The following is a 22,020-nucleotide window of genomic DNA, read 5'->3' as shown; positions in this document are numbered from 1 at the left end:
TCTAGTTCTAAGTATAGTGTTAGTTCTAGTTTTACACTAGTACTATCACTAAAAATAACACTATACCTAGAACTAGAATCGCACGTCTCTAAAGACGGATACGTTCATAACAACAGGGAGTTGATCACCTTATATAGTATGTTTGCTCAACGGACCTTGATTCTGTGCTTTTGGTAACTCGTGATAAGATGGCGAAATCAATCGAGGTCACAAAGCGAGGTGCCGCCAACATGAAACGAATCGACGTCAGTGTCATTTCTGGTTATTCTGTAGTGCTACCTTTCTGATTGTTTTGAAAAATGTCTTGGAGTTTTATAGATTCTTTTTGATAATTTGTTCATATGCCAATGAACTGCAATATGTTGTCCAAACTCCCTTTTATTCTTTTCTCTTTCCAATTCTGGAAATGAAAGAACGTATGTTTAGTTTTGGCATGATAAGTTAGTCTTGATAAAGTTAGCAACGAAAATCTTTAGGTGATGATTTGAAGAACTAGTTTACGTGGTAATTGGCGTTTATTAATTTTCTCTTACGTATCCAGTTTACATAAAGTACAATTGATTTGTCAGTCTTTGGAAATCTTGATTGCCATTGATATTGCTATTCTCCCTGCTTTGCGTCTTACCAGTTTTTCTTTTATCACGTTCTTTCCTCAGACTATCTGTACTACTTAAGGACAAAACTGAAGACAAATACAGGTCAAAGTTAGTTTACCATGTTTCATGTAATGATTGCAACGGGAAGTATGTTGGCCAAACAACCCAATGGCTAAAAACTAGAATTAAAAAACATGAAAGTAATTACCGGTTGGAAAAAACTGTTTGTGCATTATCCCAACATGTTTATGACTGCAAACATACTTTTGATTTTGAGAATGTTAAGCTCTTAGATAGTGAAAATAAATACTATAATAGACTTTTTCTCGAAATAGTACACGTTAACTATACTAAGGATGCAATCAATTTCAAGACGGATACTCAGAATTTCAGCAATATTTATGCATCTTTGTTTACTAAAGATAGAACTAATCAAAACCATACCTCAGAGACAACATAATGATACAATTGCCAACACGTCTACTTACTCTAATGATGTTTTTTTAAAATTATGAAAAATAGATCTTTGAAAGAATTTATATATTCTTTTGCTTTATGGTTGTTATTTTCTACATATCCTCTTAGTGATTTCATGATTTAAATAGTTCTTGTTGGTAATTAGATTTATTTATGATGTCATAACATGTAAAAAAATTTAGTAGTTGAAAATGTCGCTCTGAAACTTTCCGCTTTGTTATTTGTTTAATTTTGGTCTTGCGCAGTGATTAATTATTAACTGGATGTTTTATATTTTATCGTTTCATTTATCCATCTTGATTTGTCCAACTTGTTGCTCATGTAATATCTGTACTACTATCAATTTCTTTTAAATCTACGCTATGGATAGCTTCGTTACATTCTGCTCTATCTTTTCTATTTAAGTGCACCAGTGTTTTTACTATTTCCAAGTGTACTTTTTCAATCATTATGTACACCTTGAATTCCTTTTATTATCTTCACTTTAATTTAAAAAAAATATTTTGATAGAGTATGATGAGTTAAGGGAGGAGGTGTTGGACAGATGCTGGGAGAGATGGCGAAGTAGAGAAGATGGATGGGGGAGCTGTTGGCAGCGAGGAGACGTAGGGAGGCACATAAAAGCTGGGAAAAGGGTTATGATTTATAGACAATCTGGATATATTTGGGTTATTATTATTGCTGTTATGTGAATTATGCATTGTAATCCACTGGTGGCAATAAATTATTATTACTTTAAAAGTTGTTGAGCAGAAATTAAAATAGAAAAAATTTGCGAACCAAAATTGGTCCTGTGGCTACTTTTCAAAAGTAGTTTTCTGGTTTGTTTTCACACAAAAAAAGATTAATGTGGCAGATGCTTTCCATTTAGTAGCATGAAAGGGAATCGTCTTATGTACTTTATTATCAAGTACATCTTATTAGGAAGGAGACATGCAGAAGAAAATTAAAAGAAGTATTTCCCTATCCTTTATTCATCAATCATTCTTCATGCAACAATTAGTATACTACTAATTCTTGAAGCCAGGAAAGTGATATAATTTATGATATGGGACTGAAGAAAGACATGGAAGCTGTGAAATAGGAAGTGCGTTGTGTTTGTTCAACCAGGATATACGAAAGTAACAGAAAATCAAAACTAAAACAATGCACTGGATGTAGTACAGGACAAAACCACAACAGGTTAGTTTCGTTACTGCTTTTCTAGGCTGCCCAGAATCTTCTGATTGAATTATCGATTTATTTAAAGTAATATCTGAACAAATGTGTGTAGTTAACACGCATACTATAATTTATCTTCTATGTAATGTGATGAAATTGTAGTATTTAACAAATTCTCGAATATAAAGTTCTGTTCTAATGACTTCGTCGGAGGTCAGTTTTATCAAGATTTTCTTATTATTTTTAATTTTATACAATAATTATATTGCTTAGCTAGAGTGCTTTAGGATTGACTTGATAAACGTTCAAGAAAATAGCAAGGGAGCTTGGTGTCAGTATCCGTAGCACTTGGAACATCGTTAGAAGAAAGTTAACGTTTCGAAGCTACAAGATCGGTTGTCTCCATTTCCTCAACGATACAATGAAGCTGAAATGATTGGAAAATTCTCGCCGAATGATTCGCCTGATTGTGGGTGCTCATTTATCAGAAGTTTTCTTCACTGATGAGATTTTTCCACTCGTGCCAGAACCAACGTCAACAACTCAAAAAGAGTTAGCAGAAGACCGCTGCTGCAAAAATCAACAATTGCAGCCATTTTCCTGCTTCTGTGATGGTTTTGTCCAGCATCTGCGCCACTGAGAAAAAGCCGTTGATTTTCATTAATCGGAACACCAAGATAAACGCCATCAGGCATCAACAGCGACTTTTACGAAGAGCTGTTTCTCGGCTTTTGAGACAAAGATGATGGGCCACCTAATTTCTTAAATAGAGTTCTTTTTGATATTGTGCCATTGTTAAAGATTGGATATTTAAAACAAAACTTTAAATTACCTAATTAGTATATTTTTAAAATTTAAAATAAATTACAACAATTAATAACGATAACATTGTGCTTATATCTAGTCAATAAATATTATTGCAAAAATCTTAACATTAAAATTCATCAATTGTTCGATTCATCTGTGTGCTTTTATATCATGTTTTGTATTAATTTTCTTAAAATATTTTGTGTTTTTATCATTTTTGAATCAAAACAACAACGAATTATTTATCAGAATAATAATCTTAGGCCTTTGTAACCAACGGATCTAAATATGACTCAACTTCCCCGAAAATATCATCAACGGCTCTTTCCGCATTGATTTTCTTCAATTTATCTAAATAATGATTCACTATGGCGTCGGTGTGCGTAACAAACGTATTTAGTCTCTTTTTTATCGTCTCTTCGTTGTCGTCAACTCGCCCTGAAGTCTTTCCTCTGCTTAAAAGTCGTTCCACCAAAGTATCGGTGGATGCGTCAAAAAATAAAATGACATCCACTGGTCCTATAGTTTTTTCAAATAAAACACCTTGTTCTTTTTCTCTTGGATACCCATCAATGAGGAAACCTTTTGCGTTTGATAGATTTTTATAAATGGCTTCTTTTAGGAGCTCTAAAACAACTTCTAGAGGTACTAAAGCGCCACTTTCCATTATTGCTGTTAATTCTTTTCCTCTTGGTGAACCACTTTTAACCTAGAACAAAATAAATTTTTAAGAATCTAATTACGCTATGATCTACACTCCCACCATCAGTATATGTATGTAATACTTGTTGGCAGATAATAAATATTTTTTTGGACTACTTACTTCATCTCTAAGAAGGTCACCTGATGATAAATGTACAAATCCATATTTTTGCACAATTCTTTCGCATTGGGTTCCTTTTCCAGAACCGGGTCCACCCAAAACCCATATTATGGGGACGTCGATTTTTGGTTGACTCTGTAAACATAATAGAATAAAATTCGTTAAAAGGATTAACATTCGATAAAGATAGAAATGATTTTTTGATTACATAAATGAGCTATTTTCGTTACAAAAGTTTTTGGGAGCCAATAAATTAAGTTTTTTATTAACTTGCTTTTTCCAAAAATTTAAATTAATAAAAATAATCATTTTTAAAATATTTTTGTTAAATTTTTAGATAAATCTCGATTAATTACTGTTATATTTAAGTATTATGATCTTGTTGTGAAGAAAAAAAAATCTATTTTTATAAATCCAAAAATAAAAGTAAATATTCGCTGTTTTATGAAAAAAAATGACAAAATTAACTCACCATTACGAAATTAAACGTGTACACACAGTAAAAATTTCAATGGCAATGGGTTAGTATGCCAATTCGTTTTAATTTGGTACAGATATAGAACCGAGTGGGTCTCTACTGAAAATTTTCGATCTAATGCCGCGAAATATAAAAGAGGGATCATAAAATACCACGTGATGGTGATTCTATTCCGAAATAACGTACAGAATCTGGCGAATCTAAACGTTTTAAAACTTGGAATAATACACGAAAAAACTCATTGCATTTATTACGTGTTGGTTTATGCAACAACTCACTCGTTTTCAAACAACAGGGCCGGACCATAGCTTGCATTTAAACAAATTTACTTACAATTGATGTATTTTAGTTTTAAATTATTGAAAATTCTTACTTCGACTTTTCTGGGTAAACATAAGAAATAGTTTTTGAACATTTTGATTAATGGATCATTCCTTTATGTTAGGACAGTTGTTTACTTATGTAAATAAGAAAAGCGAATGATTTATTGCACCGAATAAAAAATTACAAAAACACATTAACTTCCTTAACCCATTAAGGTAAAAAATTAAAAAATGGGTCATCAACAGACGCTATTTGTTATTAAATAGTTAAAATAAATATTTAAATATCTGTTTCGTTAATTCTGAGATTACTAATTGAGAAAGGAACTCCATCTATCATTGTAAAACTAATCTAAATTCTAACACCGGTAACAAAAATTAAAACAGGCGAGCTCATAAACGTTCATATTTTGACTTTAGGTGGAATTTGATGATTTGAGATGGAAGCAAGTGCAACACTATCAAATAAACAGCTACCCACATAATTATGGGTCAGAAACTTGGACGATGTTAGACAAGCCCAAATCGAAAACAGCAGCAGAGATGAAGTACCTACGCAAGATATTGAGGAAAACCAGAAGAACTAAGTTTAAACCCCCTGGCATAGGAAATAGAGGGAAAACAACTAGGTTGGTGTGGTCATCTGCTTCGAATGAAAGAAGATAGAGCACCTAAGAAAATATTCAACATGAGGCCAAAAGGAAAGAGAAAGCGTGGTAGACCAAGAATCCAATAGGAGGGAAAGATTAAGAAGAGGGAAGAAACTCACCGAAGTACGGACTATGGCCAGAGATGAGAAGATGGATCCAAAACCCAACACCGTACGGTATAAATGGGGACAAGAGAAAGAAGAAGAAGGTGGAATTTGACAAGGGGACAGCTTAAGCCCATTCTTGTTTATTCTGATAATGGACAAAATTATACACGTTGTTGAACTTGGACTATGCAGTGAGCAAGGATAAAGTTCTATGATGTACTACACAGACAATGTTATAGCTCTTTGAATTCTATCGAGTAAGAGTAACAGCTGAACTGAATCAATAAGTCATGACAACCGCCAAAGAACTGATTAGATGCAAACTTGTGCTGTGCCCATCGATCAAGTCAATTAGCTCAAATATTTTGGACTGGATATTTTGATTAGTCATGATCCAGCAAATACTTAAGAATCCATATCTTTATCAGGATGCTGAAGAGAAATCGTTTGGTCAAATCAGTATATGCGAATAGGCAGCACGATGAAAACCTATAAAACTTGCATAAGTTATATCATTACATACAGACTAGAGGAATGCGTAAATATGATCAAAACTAAGAGTGAAAGAGCCAAAATGAAAACGTTGCGAAGAATCCTGGCTAAGACTAGAGGATAAGAAATATACACCTCAGGAAACGATATGTAGAGAAACGAAGAAGATAAATGAAAGAACACCAGGTAGATCACCCAAATGAAGGGCAGTTGGTCACATCACAAGACAAATTTCGACTACGAATTCAACATTCAAAAAACCAATAGGTTTAAAACAAGTGTAATATCATGAAACAAGGTACAGCACATAACCATTTGTTACATGTTCTACAATAATACCAGATTTTATTCCTCTTCCTTATTCTCTGATTATCTTTATTGCAGTACACTGCGCAACGTCTTGTGACCAAAATTTGTTGGTCTTTCGTGCATCGTTTGACAAAATTTATTCTAAATGAGATTGCCTTCCACCATATAGATCACAAAGTATAAATGAATTGTAAACAGATGTCTTAACTCAGGATAGTTATGAAATTGCTGATCTAAACTATCAAATTTTCCCATTGTGTCGTTCTAATTTGCGACTATTTCAAGTTTTGCAATTAAATTTCTTGTTTTTATATCACGCCTTGTCATAACCATAAAATTCCTTCTTTCAAAATCAATACTTTCTCTTTTTTTTAATTCCTTCAAAATCTTTTCAGATTTTCTGCATCGTTTAATACATACCTATTTATGTAAAGTAAGGAAATTAGCTTCTGTAGTTGTATAGAAGTTATCTGTTGTCAAGCAGCAACCTTTATCTTTGTCATCCTATTATTGTTCCTTTACCAGTATAAATTATTGATGAATACAAATATCTTGTTTTGATTTGTACAAACAATAAAAATTGGTGCCTAAACGAAATTGTTTCATAGGATTATATCGTTTGACCTTTGCATAAAATGAATCTTTCGTCAACAATGATATATTTGTAAGGACCAAGTACAGATTTTTTGGCCATGCTTTTTTGGCAAGCATGACCAATGAGCAAATTAAACCCAACTTAATTTACTAAATGTGATAACAACTGAGGCAACTAATTAGCGTTCATTAGGGGTTGTCATTTAAAGTACACTGAAGTTACACAGTCAAGCTTTCCTTTTTCATAACATTAACAGCAACTACACTCATTCAAACGGTTTGTGTCTTTTGAGTCTCCTTTCTAGTTCTGTATTATCAAGTATCTGGATGTTCTCGATGTTAACATGATGATACAGCCTTTCCTCATGACTCTTAATAAATTTTCTGATAGTTTGGTCTACACAGCTGGATGCCATGTGTCTATACGGATTTTAATATTTTTTATACAGCAATAGCTTATTATACAAAGAGATTATGAAATATCTCCGTATTAGCCATTTCTGCATCTTATTTCGAACCCCTGCCTTTTCTTTTAACGTGTGCTTTCCAGTGGAGTTTTGTATCAGGCGTTATATTTGTTTATAAGATTGTTTTGTTTCGTCTAATTTTCCATTTTTTAATCCAACTGTTTATTCTATTGTCTCCTGCTTATTGCTTAACAGTTTCTTCTTCATTATGTCATCAGCAAAAGTGGCAATGGTTATGTTTTCTATTTAGGGTATATCGCATGTATATAAAAAGTAGGACCGGCCCTTATCACCATTTTCTAAGATACACCAGCTTTAATGGATTTTAGTTCCAAGTAAGCTACGACATGCTTTATTATGTAGGATTTCAGACAACTGTTTCAGTAGGTATTTTCTTAGTTTCTAATTAATTATCAAACTATACTTTATGAAAAGATTGTGCTACATCTAAAAATATTGTAGAACACAACATATTTTCTTCTAATATTCTTTCTATTATTATTAGAGACTTGTGGATTGAAGATGAATTGCAGCTGCGAAATTAATCTCTTGGCGCCAATGGATTTATTCTTTTTAAAATAATTTCCGTAGCCTATTACTGGCAGTAATGATATTGGTCTGTAAGATGCTACTTCATGATAATGTTTTCCTGGTTTCGTTATCATTATGATTTCAGCCATCTTCCAGAATATGGAAACATATCTGAATGTGATCCTAGGGAGCTTTTTCAATACTTCCCCAATTATTAAGACAAAAGCTTGCGGATTCTTGGAGTTAACACTTTCTTTTATCTTAGTGTACACTTCTTTAGATGACGTCTGTGATTGTTTCTTGTTCCTGAAATAGTTCATTCCATTCTGGTTCTTCTCCCTGATCGTCATTTGGTTTAAAGGTTTGTTCTAGATGATTTGTAAAAACTTTTGCTTTTTGAATATTATTATCTATTCCCTTCAATGTTTCTAACTGGATGGATCTATATTATAGGGATTTTAAGTCTTACAGCTTTCCAAAAAGAGCAATCAGTACCATTATCATTGATTATATGTCTAAGTTAAACAGAGATTCAGTTTTGTCTGCCGAACCTCACTTTTTAAATGCATAGCGTCATTTAATATAATCTTATCTTCAGGATTTCTTGACTATTGCTATTTCGTTCAAAGTTTTCCTTTTTCTATGATTGTATTCTGCTTACTCTAGTGTTTAGTCCAGGAGGTATATATAAAGATGAACTTTTTTTTTGTTTGTTATCAAAAATGGGCTAAATATTCACATCACTTTTAAAAATAGGTGTCCATTAATTTGATGAAGTTTCTGACTGCTGTTTGGCATATGTATTAGTTTCATTTTTAATTATGTTCAATAAGCCTTTGTCAAAAAAAGTTTTGTATATACCAAAACATGCTACTCATCTTTTTATAAATGAAATGTATCACCAGGTGTTTACATGAATGGAAACTTTTGTAGAGCTGTATTGGACATCATAGTCTGACAAACTCTCCGAACTTGGAACTTTCTACATATACATAAATACGAATTACTTGGTTTACAAATATGCGCAATAATAATCTAGTTATATTTTAGATTTGTGAATTATGAACCATCAACAGTTATTTTTTGGCCATAACAGGCGTGAGCCTACAACCAAGACGAGAAAGAGTGAAACTTCGCTATTTTTGGTAGTCCGAGGCAGACTCTGACTTGTGCGGTAATTAAAAGAATAGTAATACAGTACATATTCAGTAGAAATTTTTTTTGTATAAGCCAATCCGGGCCTGTTCTATCCATAAAGAGGTCATATCCATTTCAAACAACGTTTAGTATTACGGAAGTTTCTTGTTTTATACTCCGGTTCAAATTGGAAATTATAACTAACAAGAGTATTAAAAGAATAAGAATTAATTCCTCAAATTATCTTCGAACATTCCAAATAACGATGTGAATTTTACATCTGCGTAACGTTTTATTACTTATTACAGTAATTATGGGAACAAAACTTTTAATACAAGTTATAAATTTTGGAAGTTCACCTCAACAGAAATAGTAATTGAAGATTTATAGATGACCTTATTAACACACCCAGGTGTGACCACCACTTTTTACCGGCATTTACACGTGTCTGACACGCAACAAGAATACTAAACCAAGTTATATCGATTATAGCTTTATGATATTAATTGTACGAAACGGTTTAGAGTCGTATGAGTTGTCGAAGAAACTATAATTTACCACCACGACTATGATTAATCGACTTTATGATGAATAATTTCATAACCAACATGAAAAGCTATTAACTTTATTTCCAACTTTAATTTTGAACATACCTTTAAATTAGCTAATAAATTAGGTAAATAAGCTGGATAAATAAGCTTATTTCTATTAGTCCAATCAGATTTTGGTAACAATTCATAAACCCGAGCTGATATTTCAACTGTACCGGTTACAAAATTTAGCACTTTCACACTACTTTTCAACTTTGCTGTTTTTTGGAATAATTTCCCCACAGCTTTAATCATCGTTTGTTATAATAGAAAATTGATTGATCACAGTTGATTTACAACTACGGCCTGCAAGACAGTTTCAGAGATTTTACATATTTGCGGGGGGTTAAAAGGTCATTAAAATAGTACTATCTAGAATCCCGGATAATAACGTCAATAAAAACATTTAACACGAGCATGAAAAGTGCAAGCTTAATGCGATAATGAGACGTACAAAAACGTGATTGATAAGAACAGAATCGTAAATAAAGTCGTGTTTAAAGACCATTTCAAAAATCTTTTGCGTCTTTCGTTTCTTTTAATTGACGCGAAATCGAAAAATCTGGTATTGAACTTTGGATTTTGCACAAAAATTTTTTGTTTGATCGAGGGTCAAAAGGTTTTTTTTCTTTACGACGCATAAAAACATCTAAAAGAAAAATAAATAAATTATTAATGAAGCAAAACAAACATCCATGTTTTTTTCGAAAATTAACGAATTCGATGTAATTTTTATATCAGATTTAAATTATTAAGTTTTACTCTATATATTATAGAAATAAACAAATTTGTTTTGGCTACGGGTTGTTTTAGGAATTTTAGATATTTGGAACTTTCAAAATAACAATGTTTATGTATGAAAAATGTTTTTGACTTACTGAGACAGAAATGATTGAAGTTTGATTAGAAATATCTTTCATGTTTGTGTAGACTATAATTTTCTCTTCGTCAGTTTGATTTTCATCCCCTTTCCTTCTCAGATTCATCGTATAAAATACGAAATATCTAAAAATATTTAAAAAAAACTTTGTGAATTTGACAGTTGCACAATGTAAACAATGTCAAACTTGTTGTGAAGTTAGCTACAATTTAGTCTTGCCAACTAATAAAATATAATAAGATTTGTTTTTATTTCTTTTTTATTCTATCGGTTTCATGAACTCTAGTCATCTTCAGGAGTTTATAGAACTATATACATAGATTTGCTAACATTAAGGTCATAAATATTAAAGTTTAAAACATCCTTACTTCTAGAGAATCTTACTGAAATGTTTTTGTACAACGATAAGAATACTAACAGTGATACAGGAGTTTATGTTATGAAATTGCAGAAAGATGAGAATAGACAAAAATCCTTTCTAGAGAAATTTCTGCAAACATACGAGAATTCTAATACTGATAAAGAAGCTGTTTCCAGAATGTCAGAGATAATAAAGAATTGTCACTAACAAAGAATGTCTTGTTATTACAAAAGCAAGACAAGGAAACGTTAAAATACGTTACTGTTTTGGTTCCAACCACGATCCGACTATGCACGAGTCACAATTCACCGTTTTTTTAAATATTAGATGACATATCTGGCTTTTCTTTCGAGAATGATGTAGCAACACATAATAGGATACACGTTGACTTATAATCTACACAGAGAGATAATTTTGTGGCGAGTCTTAAACATGTCTGTGCTAATGTGGGTAATTATTGGTTAAAAGTGGAAATGATATAACTACTTTTCTTAAGGGATACATTTTTGCAAATTCATCGCTGTCAAACGAGTTGATTTATGGACTGTTTAGTTTATTATAGTCCGTTTCCATATATATACATGACTTTGCCGCATCAGTTTAATGTAGCTAGAAATTTCTATTGTTGTTTATATTCTCTATTCTTATATAAAATTAGCACCACTCAACCTTACAAACAAGATACTGTAAAAAGTCATGAACATCATGATTGTATGTATGTAGTTTCAAGTGAGGTATGTCTATTTGGAGGAGTGAAAGACGTTCGAAAATGGCCCCCTCAAGCCGATCTGGTAACTTCAAGGCCCAGAAACATCATGATTAATAGAAGAATAGTACAACAAGGACACAGAGATTTGTGTTAAGTGGCTAGAATATTGACATTGATAAAGATTGTAGGCAGAAACATTTGTAAAACCAGAAGAATAGTTGGTATTAACAAAGAACTTGTAGAAAAATGGAACTTTGACGATAAAATTGCTGCATAAAGATTAGAACCCACACTAACAGCGAGATTTGTAGCTGACAAAAAGCGGTGGTAAGGAAATCTTTGCGGAGAAATAAGAATATCGATTGTGATATTTTTACAAAATGTCACTAATACTAACACAATGATTCCGCAGAATGAGAAGAACACCAACGCTACTAGAGAAGTTTTTGCAAAAAGGGCAGAGTATTGACTCTATAAATAACACTGATAAAAGTATTGGCAGAAAGAATTTATCGCTTACACCGAAATTGTTGTAATAATGGGGGCATGTTCGCAGAACGAGAGGAACTGTTGGCATTAACTAAAATAGGAATATTGGCAATTAAGTTTCTGCAAGCACTACAAAATTATTTCCATTACCACAGAGTAGTGTAAGCAAAGTTTTTACATAAAAATGATAACATCCACACTGGCAGAGAAGTTTGTGCAAAACAGACCAGTTTACTGATGCTGAGAGAAAGATTGGCAGAAGTGTGTGTCGAAAGAGTATAATAAGTGAATAAGCTGAGAGATATTTTTGCAAAATGACATAAACACTAATAGATATATAATAGATAATATCGTTCACTTGATGTCAAATGAACGATATCCACCAACATCGCCGAAATCGCTTGAAGGTAACGCGGATACTATTGGTAGTGGCCCTACCTCGGTGATGTTAAATGATATCGTTCCTTTGATGTCTTGGGAATTCAACCAAAAGTGCACTTGTATGAAAAATCGTTTATATTTACTTCACCGAAGTCACTTGTGGGCGAGACGCTGGATATGTAATTATACATAACGGAATAACAAAAAGGAATTTAGGTTGATTCCTATGAAATATTGATTTTTTTGAAGTATTTGTCTATTAAAAAATAATAATACATCTTCCATCTAAAGTATTAGTAAGTATACATTTATCTGATATCTCTGACAATATGTGAATATGTTGCCAAAGAAAATGTATCTATTTAATAGAATCTATTAGTAGAATCTATTTTTTAACATTTTCATAAGAATCGAAGAGTTACTTTTAATCAGTGTTGTTAAATACCTGAGTATTTATTTTCAAGGGAAAATTCCCTGGATATATACCCGGGGTTTTTTACCCAAGATGGGTATTTAGAGGTATTTATAAAATTTGATTTAAATTGAGTTCATGGCAGTTTTGCAAATACTTCAAGAATGCAGAGTCCATTATCGATACACCAAACTTATTTATAACATTTACAAGAATGCTACAATGACGGTAAAATTGCATGAAAGTACTGACCGAATACCTATTGGGCGTGGGGTAAGACAAGGCGATATAATGTTGAACCCAAATTGTGCATCACAGTCCTGGAGAGTGTATTTAAACAACTGGATTGGACCCAAAAAGGTATAAACATTGATGGCAATACCTAAGTAATTTGCGCTACGCGGACGATATAGTCCTTATTTCGGATAGCCTTGGAGAGGTGAAACTGATGCTGAACGTATACAGGAGGTGTGTGCAAAAGTCGGGCTAAATATCAACAAAATTTAGGACAAATCTTGTTTCAAGCTCTAACATCAATATTGGTGATAATGAACACTTCTATCTTGAATACTTTCGATGGTATGTTATAAATCCCAGATGCCTGTCCATGTTTTGACGCAGTGATTGCGTTTTGAACTTCACTGATTGATATAGGTTCCATGACACTATCCTTTCTTTGGTGTGACGGATTGCTGTCTATTTCCAAATCAGTTTCTATGGTTAATAGGTTTTGGAAATAATTTTTCCAAATGTTATTCATTTTACTATCACATATTATTTTTCCTGTTCCATCTCAGCATAGAGCTGTGTGCGATTTGTGCCTTTGTCTTAACTGTCTAACAAATTTATACACATTCCTGGTGTTATTAGCTTTAAAGTGTACATATATTTCGAGAAAGTTTATATTTTCACTACCGACCATTCTCGTTTACGTAATACTCTTCGAAAATATTTAACGATTTCTTTAATGCTTGAAAAACAACTTTGAATGTCCTGAATTGAGTATAAGTCTAATATTAATGACTAAATTCAGTTTTTGCGCTTCATTAATTCTTGTTGTTTGATTCTTTTCTAGTCATATTGCACTTTCATCAATTCTCTGAATCTGAAGCTTGTCTTTTCCACTATTGTCCTTAAAGAACTCATCTCAGTTGGTTCGCATCGCAGCCATATATCTTGGCCATGAGGTTCGTGTATCGAAAGATAATAACCAAACAAGCGAACTAAACAGAAGGATGATACTCGCATGGGCATACCAGGAAACTTAGAGACATCTTCATGAGCGATATTCGTGTATATTTGAAAAGAAAGGCTTTCAATCAATGCGTGCTTCCTCCTTTGGTTATGACATACGGTTCCGAAGCTTTAACATTAACAGTGTCCATTACCAGGAGGCTCAAAGTAACGCAAAGAAAGATGAAGAGGTCGATGCTGGGTGTAAACCTGAGGGACCACATACGAAATGAAGACCTACGAAGAAGAACTGGCGTAAATGATGTGGTCAATATTGTGACAAGGCTCAAGTGGAACTGGGCGGATCATCGTCGCAAGAATGAAGAATGAGCAGTGGTTACCTGATTATAATACGTCTTCGATCGTTGACAATTTCTCGTCTTCAACGCCCATTTCATCATGTTTCTCTACAGTTTTGTCCGAATCGGTTATATTTTTACTTGTATCACTTTTATATGTACTGTTTGGGTATTTACCCTGAGCCGGGGTAAATCCTGAGCCCATCACTGCTTTTAATGTACCATCACTTCAAGCAATAGGTAATCACGCAGTATCAAGTTTAGTGATTAAGCCGAATTCTTCTTTTTATGCAGAAGAATTTCCTACATCAGTGCTACTAAACAAATTGCTCATAGAACAATGCTCGGTTGAAATTAATCGTTTGCGTTTGGTAACTTTAGTGTTACTCATGTCCACACAATCGATGGTCAGTTCAGTAATACCATGAGCATGATCACATAGGTTATCAAATCTACTGCAGTGGAATGGCTCCCAGTACTGAGCCATATACCAACCTCAAACCTGTGTCACATAAGTGTCCTCGCGAGAGGGTACAAGTATACGATTAAAAGCTACCGATTAAAATAGCCAATAATAGTGCAACCTGACTAACGCTTGGCATCAAGAATGGATAGCAAAGCAGAATAATCAGATCCTATGTATTACCCAAAAGCCTCTTGGTTTTGATTTACCACGCAAAACTTGGTCAATTTTAAACAGCATGGTAGGTCCGATCGTCGAATGCGATAAAAATCAAACCGTGAAACATGTTATAGAAGGTTGTCCTGGGACAGCCTATGATGGACCACCTAAAGATTTCCTGTTGGCAATTCTAGAATCAATATCTCATATAAATGAACTAAATGTCTGTAATCGGAACCGTGACTATGATTGTAATTGTAATGGTGATTGTTTTTATGTCATTTTATTTCATTCTACTTTATTGTTATTTTATTTTTTCGTATATTTTATATTCTGATTATGATTTCCGTTTTCGAAGTGTCTTAATACTATACGTTAAATAAAAAAAATAAAGCCACTTTTACCATTTTCCTGATAAACTATCTAGAGGATAGTTACGGCGGTTTTAAGCAATCTCATTGGCTAATTGTAAGAGCTGGATTTAGCTATGGGATAAATTTATCAAGAAGTGGTAAAATTGGGCCTAAATAGTGTTGTTTCATTCACATTAATTTAAATCTCACTTTACCTCTTTTGATTTCACTACACTTACGTTTCTAAAATTTTGTTTGTTGGCATACCGATCTTCCAATCTCAAATATTTTCATGATAGTCACCACTTCCGGTCCTTTAGAAGAAAGCTACAAAGTCGTTATTTTAAGTAGAATACTTAAAGTACACCAAGTATGTTCTATTGGATTTATGATGACCCTATAAGCCAATCAACATATCGTTATTCTTTGAAATTGTTGCGTTATCTAATTCAACAACTATGTTGTAAAGGCGCCAGACTTTATTTAGAATCATGCTAATATTACAACAGTAATATTAACAGTTCCACAAATTATCAATAAGATACTGAAAAACGAGAAAGATATTATGCGAAGCCAGTAGTAAATATATCAATATTGAAGAGAATTCGTTGCGAGTATCGTTTGTTAACAACAATACAATGGAACCAGACGTAACCGTATCTTAAGGGATCCTCGCCTACAATAACAACAGTTATCAATAACAAATGATTATCCATGGCCACTAATCCCAAACATATAATAATTCAGTGTGGAGGAAAAAAAGATGATGGAAAAATACATAAAACCACCTTATTCAACTAGCTATTTTGTAGAATGGAAACTTGAACGGATGGAAGCACAAGTGATTAATATCCATAACTGAAATTCCAAAATGAAGGTCCCATCCCTGGCTACGGACTTGTGCTCTTTCTTTTTGTTAAACAATTTCTAACGAAAGAACAACGATTCCTAACGATGCATCACAGTAATAATTACACATTACTTCAAACATGGTTGGATCTTTTATTATATTTTACCTTAGAGGTAGACTTATTGATCCATTTTATGCCTTATTACGTCTTTTGATTTATAATTCGTTTATTATTTTTTTGTAAATTGCGTACTCTATTTGTTGGGTTCGTTGATATTGGTTAATAATTTTATTCTTTGAAAGTAATGACTTAAATAAAATTGTTTGGAGTGTATTCCAATGGAGGATCTTGCTACTAATTCCAAGAAATCGTGAATTCGGTGGCAATTATGAACTATGTAAATGTTGTTCCTGAGTAAAGCTGTTCTAAAAGCTACGCAATTTGTCCACAAAAAATAATTTTTCTATACTGCCGAAAAGAAACGTGGATTGAATTAACAAATTAAATAAAACAATACTTAAAACAGAATAAACATATGATTATGATACACATCTATGTTGAGACCGCCATCCAAAGAGTAACTTATTGAGTAATATCTTAGATGAACTTTACTGATCAGTTAGTTGACCTAAGAGATTTGGGTTCTTTAAAACAAGATCGATGAGTCGGACATGGAGACCTTGACACTCTGATTGAAAACTGTAGTAAAACATCTATTTCTTTTACTTATTTTTTTTTTTGAACTACATGATGAATTTTCAGCTCAATATCTATTTGAAGTACATTTCTAACTTTGCTGTAGAAGACAACAAGTTCAAAATTAAAAACAAAAATTATAAAAATGGAAATGAAAATTGAAATAAAAATAATATACAATAAAAATGAAATGATAAGTTCAATGTCTTTCATTTCGAAAACATTTTTGTGTGAGTTCAACTACGAGGTTATTGACTATCAACATAAACAATATTACGTAGAGCAGATAAAGTTTTAAAAATGCTGTTAAAGCAAACGGAAAATTTTCATTATAGATAACTTAACGAAATACCCAATAATTTAACACATTCATAATTTCTAAACAAATATTATTTATTTTATTTTCTTTAATTAATTAATAATGTTTTTAATTCGCTCGTTGCTTTTCAAACCTAATCAACAGATTTTATTACGTGGCCGATTCAGCTTAAATATTTAACGTTTCAATTTCTTGAACACCTGGACATATTCACTTGTGAATTTTGTAGAAAGGATTCCCTTTCCACTCCTACTAGTCTATAGGGTTATTATAATAATAATTTAGAATGTTCCCCGCAATTCATTGCGACCACCAAATAGGAGGTCAGATCGGAAAGACGCGCATTTCTGCATGAATATTTTAAAACCACTTCGACATCTAAGTTTCGGTTTGGTTCGCATGAAACGTAATTATAGGGTTTCAAAAGGGTTTCACATATTAATAAATAACGAGTTGTTACGAAGCTACAAATGTTCTAGATCTGAGAAAATAATATATTTACCTTTGACACAATTTTATTGTGTTGTATGATTAAAAGAATATTTTCTACTCATAATTTTTCTATAAAGTACATAATTTTAGTTTTAATTAAAAAAAAGAATTTAAATATTAATTGAAATAATTTCTATAGATATGTTCTTGTTTATTAAAAACATAAATTGAAGATAATTGTGATTAAAAATGAATAAATAAATAAATTTTGATCCTTAATAATGAGATGTTAAAATGTTTTTTGAGTGAGAAATTTTTATAATTTAAAAAAGAACTTACCAATTCTGAATGCATTTCAAAGCTTGGACTTTTAGGTTATGTACGGAAAGTGAGGAGCTTTCGTACTGGGAAAAAGCTGTGTTGTCATCGATCGATAAAGGGTTGACAGTACTACTACCGGGTGGTACAAATAATTTCAATGCCATAGATAATAAGTCAATATTTGAATTATAATTAACACTTGATTTCCTTCTTTCATTCTTTTCGTGTTATTATAAAATTTATGTATTAAATAGCTAAAAATATTAACAACATTAGCAGTAAGGAATTATGGCACTGACACTAGTTACTCAAACGAGAGTAGTATGTTTCAAAACATACTGAATTTTCAAACCATGATATAGTACCCCATTTCGCCCTATTTAAAAAAAATGTGCTTAAGACACTTTTCAAAACCACTGATTCATATGTCTTGTAACTTTCAGACTTCTTAAGAAAGGTCTCTTCACGAGCTACAACTAGGTCTGCTTTCATGACAGGAGTTATTGCGATGGTTATCTTGTAAAACTTTTTTCCAAATACCTGTTTGAGCTAAATCTAAAATCCATTTCGTTAGACAGTATGTATACATGCATATAAAACATTGATTTCGTAATCATATCTATTTATTATATACTTATGTTCGTCAATAAATAAAATAGTTCATAACTCAATATTATTTCCTATTAAAGGAGAATAAACCATCCATCCTGTAGCATTTCACTCAAATCTCCAAAATGGATCAACAGAATTTGCTACATTTTCTTGTATGCTTTTGTAAGGATAAGCTGTCCTATAAAATAGTTACAGCTTTTTCAATCAAGTATATCATGTTTGTTCTTTTGACTGGTAAATCGCAATAAAAAGAGTCATAACAAAAGAAAACCAGTTATTAGACTCTTGTCCACTAACAAAAATAGTAAAACTTGTATGATAGTTTTGCAAACTTGATAAAAATTTAGAACAAAAAATTAATCCAATAACACTTGACGAGAAAAGGAATACTTCAGACTTACGTTTGCACTAACGAAGAGTTATTTTAGTAATAAAGTTATTTCATTTGCCATGGTGGTTTGGCTTCAGTGACTGAATAAGAAACTTAGAGGAGTGTTTCTGGTGTCAACCTTTCTGGACTGGTTAGGTTTCACTGTCGACCAAAGATAAGGAAGCCCTTGTGTATAATAGATAAACGTTTATTTCAGGTGACACGTTTTCTGTCTTTCAATACGAATAATCATGGTTTAAAATATCTATTTTCCCTTTCCATCGCATTAGCTTGGGAATGATAGAGAAAAATCACGAGTATAATGGTATTCATACATAAAATAGTTTTTCTTCAGAAAATCTTCATTTTCATGATATAGAACGCTTGCGGTCATTAAATTTGTATTAAAGACCTTGGTCTTCTTCAACTTTTCTGCAAAGTAGTATCCAGTCTATTAACAAGTTTGTTTTTAGTAATATGTATAAGTAAGCTTACTTAATTAGTTCCAACATATTGATCCTTTCTTGAATATTTAAAGCATATAAAAAAGACCTATTATAATTAAACCTCGAAATGTTGATAGATCTATACGTTTTAAAAGCCTGGAATCTATTTAAACTATTATTGGTATGCTAGACGTGATTTTCTTTAAATGTACGTCATTTTTACTTGTAAACTTAGAATTTCTTTCGTCAAGAGTCAGAAACATCACCATGCTGGGATTACTCTAGTTTAGCGATGCCCAATATAAGTTACAAAACAGTAAAGGTTCAAATCATAACATGTGAATGATATTCTTTAACATACATTGAACAAACAGTTAAACTTGTAGTATACATAGATTAACATTTTTGCCAAAAAGAACGCTGAAAACACGTTGTAACATTTTTGAGAACATTAAGTGCAAGGCACTTCAGCTAATTGCATTAAAATGTAGCAGTGACGGCAACAAGGACAATATTTATCCTATAAACTTAATTATTCAGTTACTTTTTCTGTCAAAATGAAAGTCTATCACTACAGTTCGGAATATCTGTCCTTTGGTTTTACTTTTCTGTCCCTAGAAACTGTTAGGTCGAGATCGCAGTGCTATAAATGATCTATGAAATCAGCTAAATTAAGGAACTATTTTAAAATGAAGCACCTAAAGTGTCAACAAGAAACTATTGATTATTAAGGTAGAAAGAACAACAATTCCAAATTATTTAAAGCAATGTGCCAGATATTGTCATACAAGGCTCAAATATAGCAGCCACAATGGTCTTTAAGAAATCCCAACTCATAACTCAAAAAGGTAAACCACATATTACTGCCATCAATGCTTGGCGGAAAGCTGAAATTACACAAATACACTGTCAAAGGAGTATAAAGGAGAAAGCTTGGCAGGTAACATTAAAGAGGAATTAATAGAAAGAGTACGTGGTCCTGCTTGGTTTTCCATACAGCCAGATGATCTATTCTAGATGTATCTAGTCGGCCACTTTTATTGTATTTCATGTAGTACAAGCACAAATATACCAACAGCATAAGAATTTTTTGAAAAATTAAATTCGCTTTTGCCCAATCTTATCTCTCTAAAAAATATTTTCCAAAAAGTACCTCTTTCAGGAGACTTTCTCTTTCCTTATATATTCCAATTAATCGAATTAATATAAGAGTTAACAAAATATCGAAAAATTAACAAAGTACAAGCAGACATGTACGAGGCTATTCATAAACTGAGGGAAACAGTACTCGTCTGAGTAAGAGAGGAAAAACGAAAGTGGTTAATATCAGTCTATCTGCGGTTCTCGTCATTCGAAGTATGGGGAACTCCAGAAAGCCTTGGTTCGAGGATTCGGAGTAAAGAACAAAAAGTCAAAAACAGTAAACATGCATGTTAATACCACTGAAGAGTGAAGGCGAATCACATGTATTATCTAGAAGCTTAAAGAAGAAGAGTACATCACCACAGGGTAATAAATAGGGGACTAAGGTCTCCTATTTAGGGTCTCCTTTGGTCGGATATCCACTTGATCTATCCGGCCATTATGGTTATAATTTCTGGTGCATTTTTGAAATGATAACCTATATTGCCACATTATTGCGATATTTGAATAAAAATTAAATTAATAAGAAAGCTGATAAGATATGTCAACTTATTTGGATACGAGATACACAATGAACTTTTTTGATGCTGATTTAACTAATGAAGCAACTCTAAAAAGAGGAGGCTTTAATTAATAACTGGCGATATTTCCACAAGGATCCTTCAAGAAATTAATTTTATAGCAAATTTTGAAAGTTATCGATGAAAATTGCAACATCGGAAATTTTATCAAAACTTCAAATATTGTTTTCTCAAAAACTGAAAGTAATTATTCAAAACGTGTTAGTTCATTGGAAGGAGGCACTCTTATTAATACTTTGGGAAATTTTCATATTCAAGAACTGGAAACAGAGAGAAAGATATTTATTCCAGCTTATCACAATACAATTAAAAATTAAATAATATTATTATACGATGTAAACTGAAAGTTAAATTAGAAGCTGGAACGGGCTACCGACCGTGGTCCTTCTGTCCATGTTACACAAATTAGTCATCTTTTAGGAATCCACGATTTTCTTGTAAATAGTGTCAAAATTTGAGGATTGGAAAAGAGGAGAAGGGTTTGAGGACATATTTTTGTAAGCTTTTTGTGCGAGGAGAGATATTCGTTGAGTAATGGGAATAATTTGGAATTTTCCATAAAGGAGTTTGTTACAGAGGTTGAATAGGGGATTTCTGGGGTTTCGAAGTTTGTTTATTATTCTAATTGCTGATTTTTCTGCTACTTCTAGATACGATGTTGCCTTTTTGCTGATATTAAGGAAGATGGGAGTTCCGTAATCAAGAATGGGTCTGCAAATTGTTTTATAAATATGCATCGTACATTTAAAATTTATGCCATTGTTCTTATAAGTAAGACATCTAAATTGCTTTGCACGTGCTTTGACTTTTATTTTAACCTTTTTCGTCAAGAACTGGATTTTATACGAATTTTTAAAACTTAATCGGCGAAAATTGTAAAATTCCAAAAAATTGTCGATTATTTCAAGAATTGATTTCGCAAAAACTAAAAGTGATTTTTCAAAACGGCTTGTTGCATTAAAAAGAGG

At 32.3% G+C, this 22,020-nt stretch overlaps 1 protein-coding gene across 4 annotated transcripts; it reads right to left on the bottom strand.

The window, feature by feature from the left end:
• Positions 1-3,056: 3,056 nt before the first annotated feature.
• LOC111415907 (Adenylate kinase 1) lies at positions 3,057-17,962 on the bottom strand. Of its 4 annotated transcripts, none has more exons than XM_023047795.2 (3): positions 17,919-17,962; positions 3,865-3,999; positions 3,057-3,750 (listed from the first exon to the last, which is right to left on the bottom strand). In XM_023047795.2, exons 1-3 carry the CDS (start codon positions 17,931-17,933, stop codon positions 3,301-3,303), a joined length of 600 nt encoding a protein of 199 aa, XP_022903563.1. In that variant the 5' UTR covers positions 17,934-17,962; the 3' UTR covers positions 3,057-3,300. The 4 variants fall into 4 exon arrangements, with proteins under 4 accessions (XP_022903563.1, XP_071052474.1, XP_022903562.1 ...); XM_071196373.1 differs by lacking the exon at positions 17,919-17,962 and adding an exon at positions 10,421-10,543; XM_023047794.2 differs by lacking the exon at positions 17,919-17,962 and adding an exon at positions 9,606-9,846.
• Between the last annotated feature and the right edge of the window lie 4,058 nt (positions 17,963-22,020).

This window comes from Onthophagus taurus, chromosome 6 (assembly GCF_036711975.1).
Source record: "Onthophagus taurus isolate NC chromosome 6, IU_Otau_3.0, whole genome shotgun sequence".
Lineage (NCBI taxonomy): Eukaryota > Metazoa > Arthropoda > Insecta > Coleoptera > Scarabaeidae > Onthophagus > Onthophagus taurus.
This window is presented reverse-complemented; position numbering and strand designations above follow the sequence as displayed.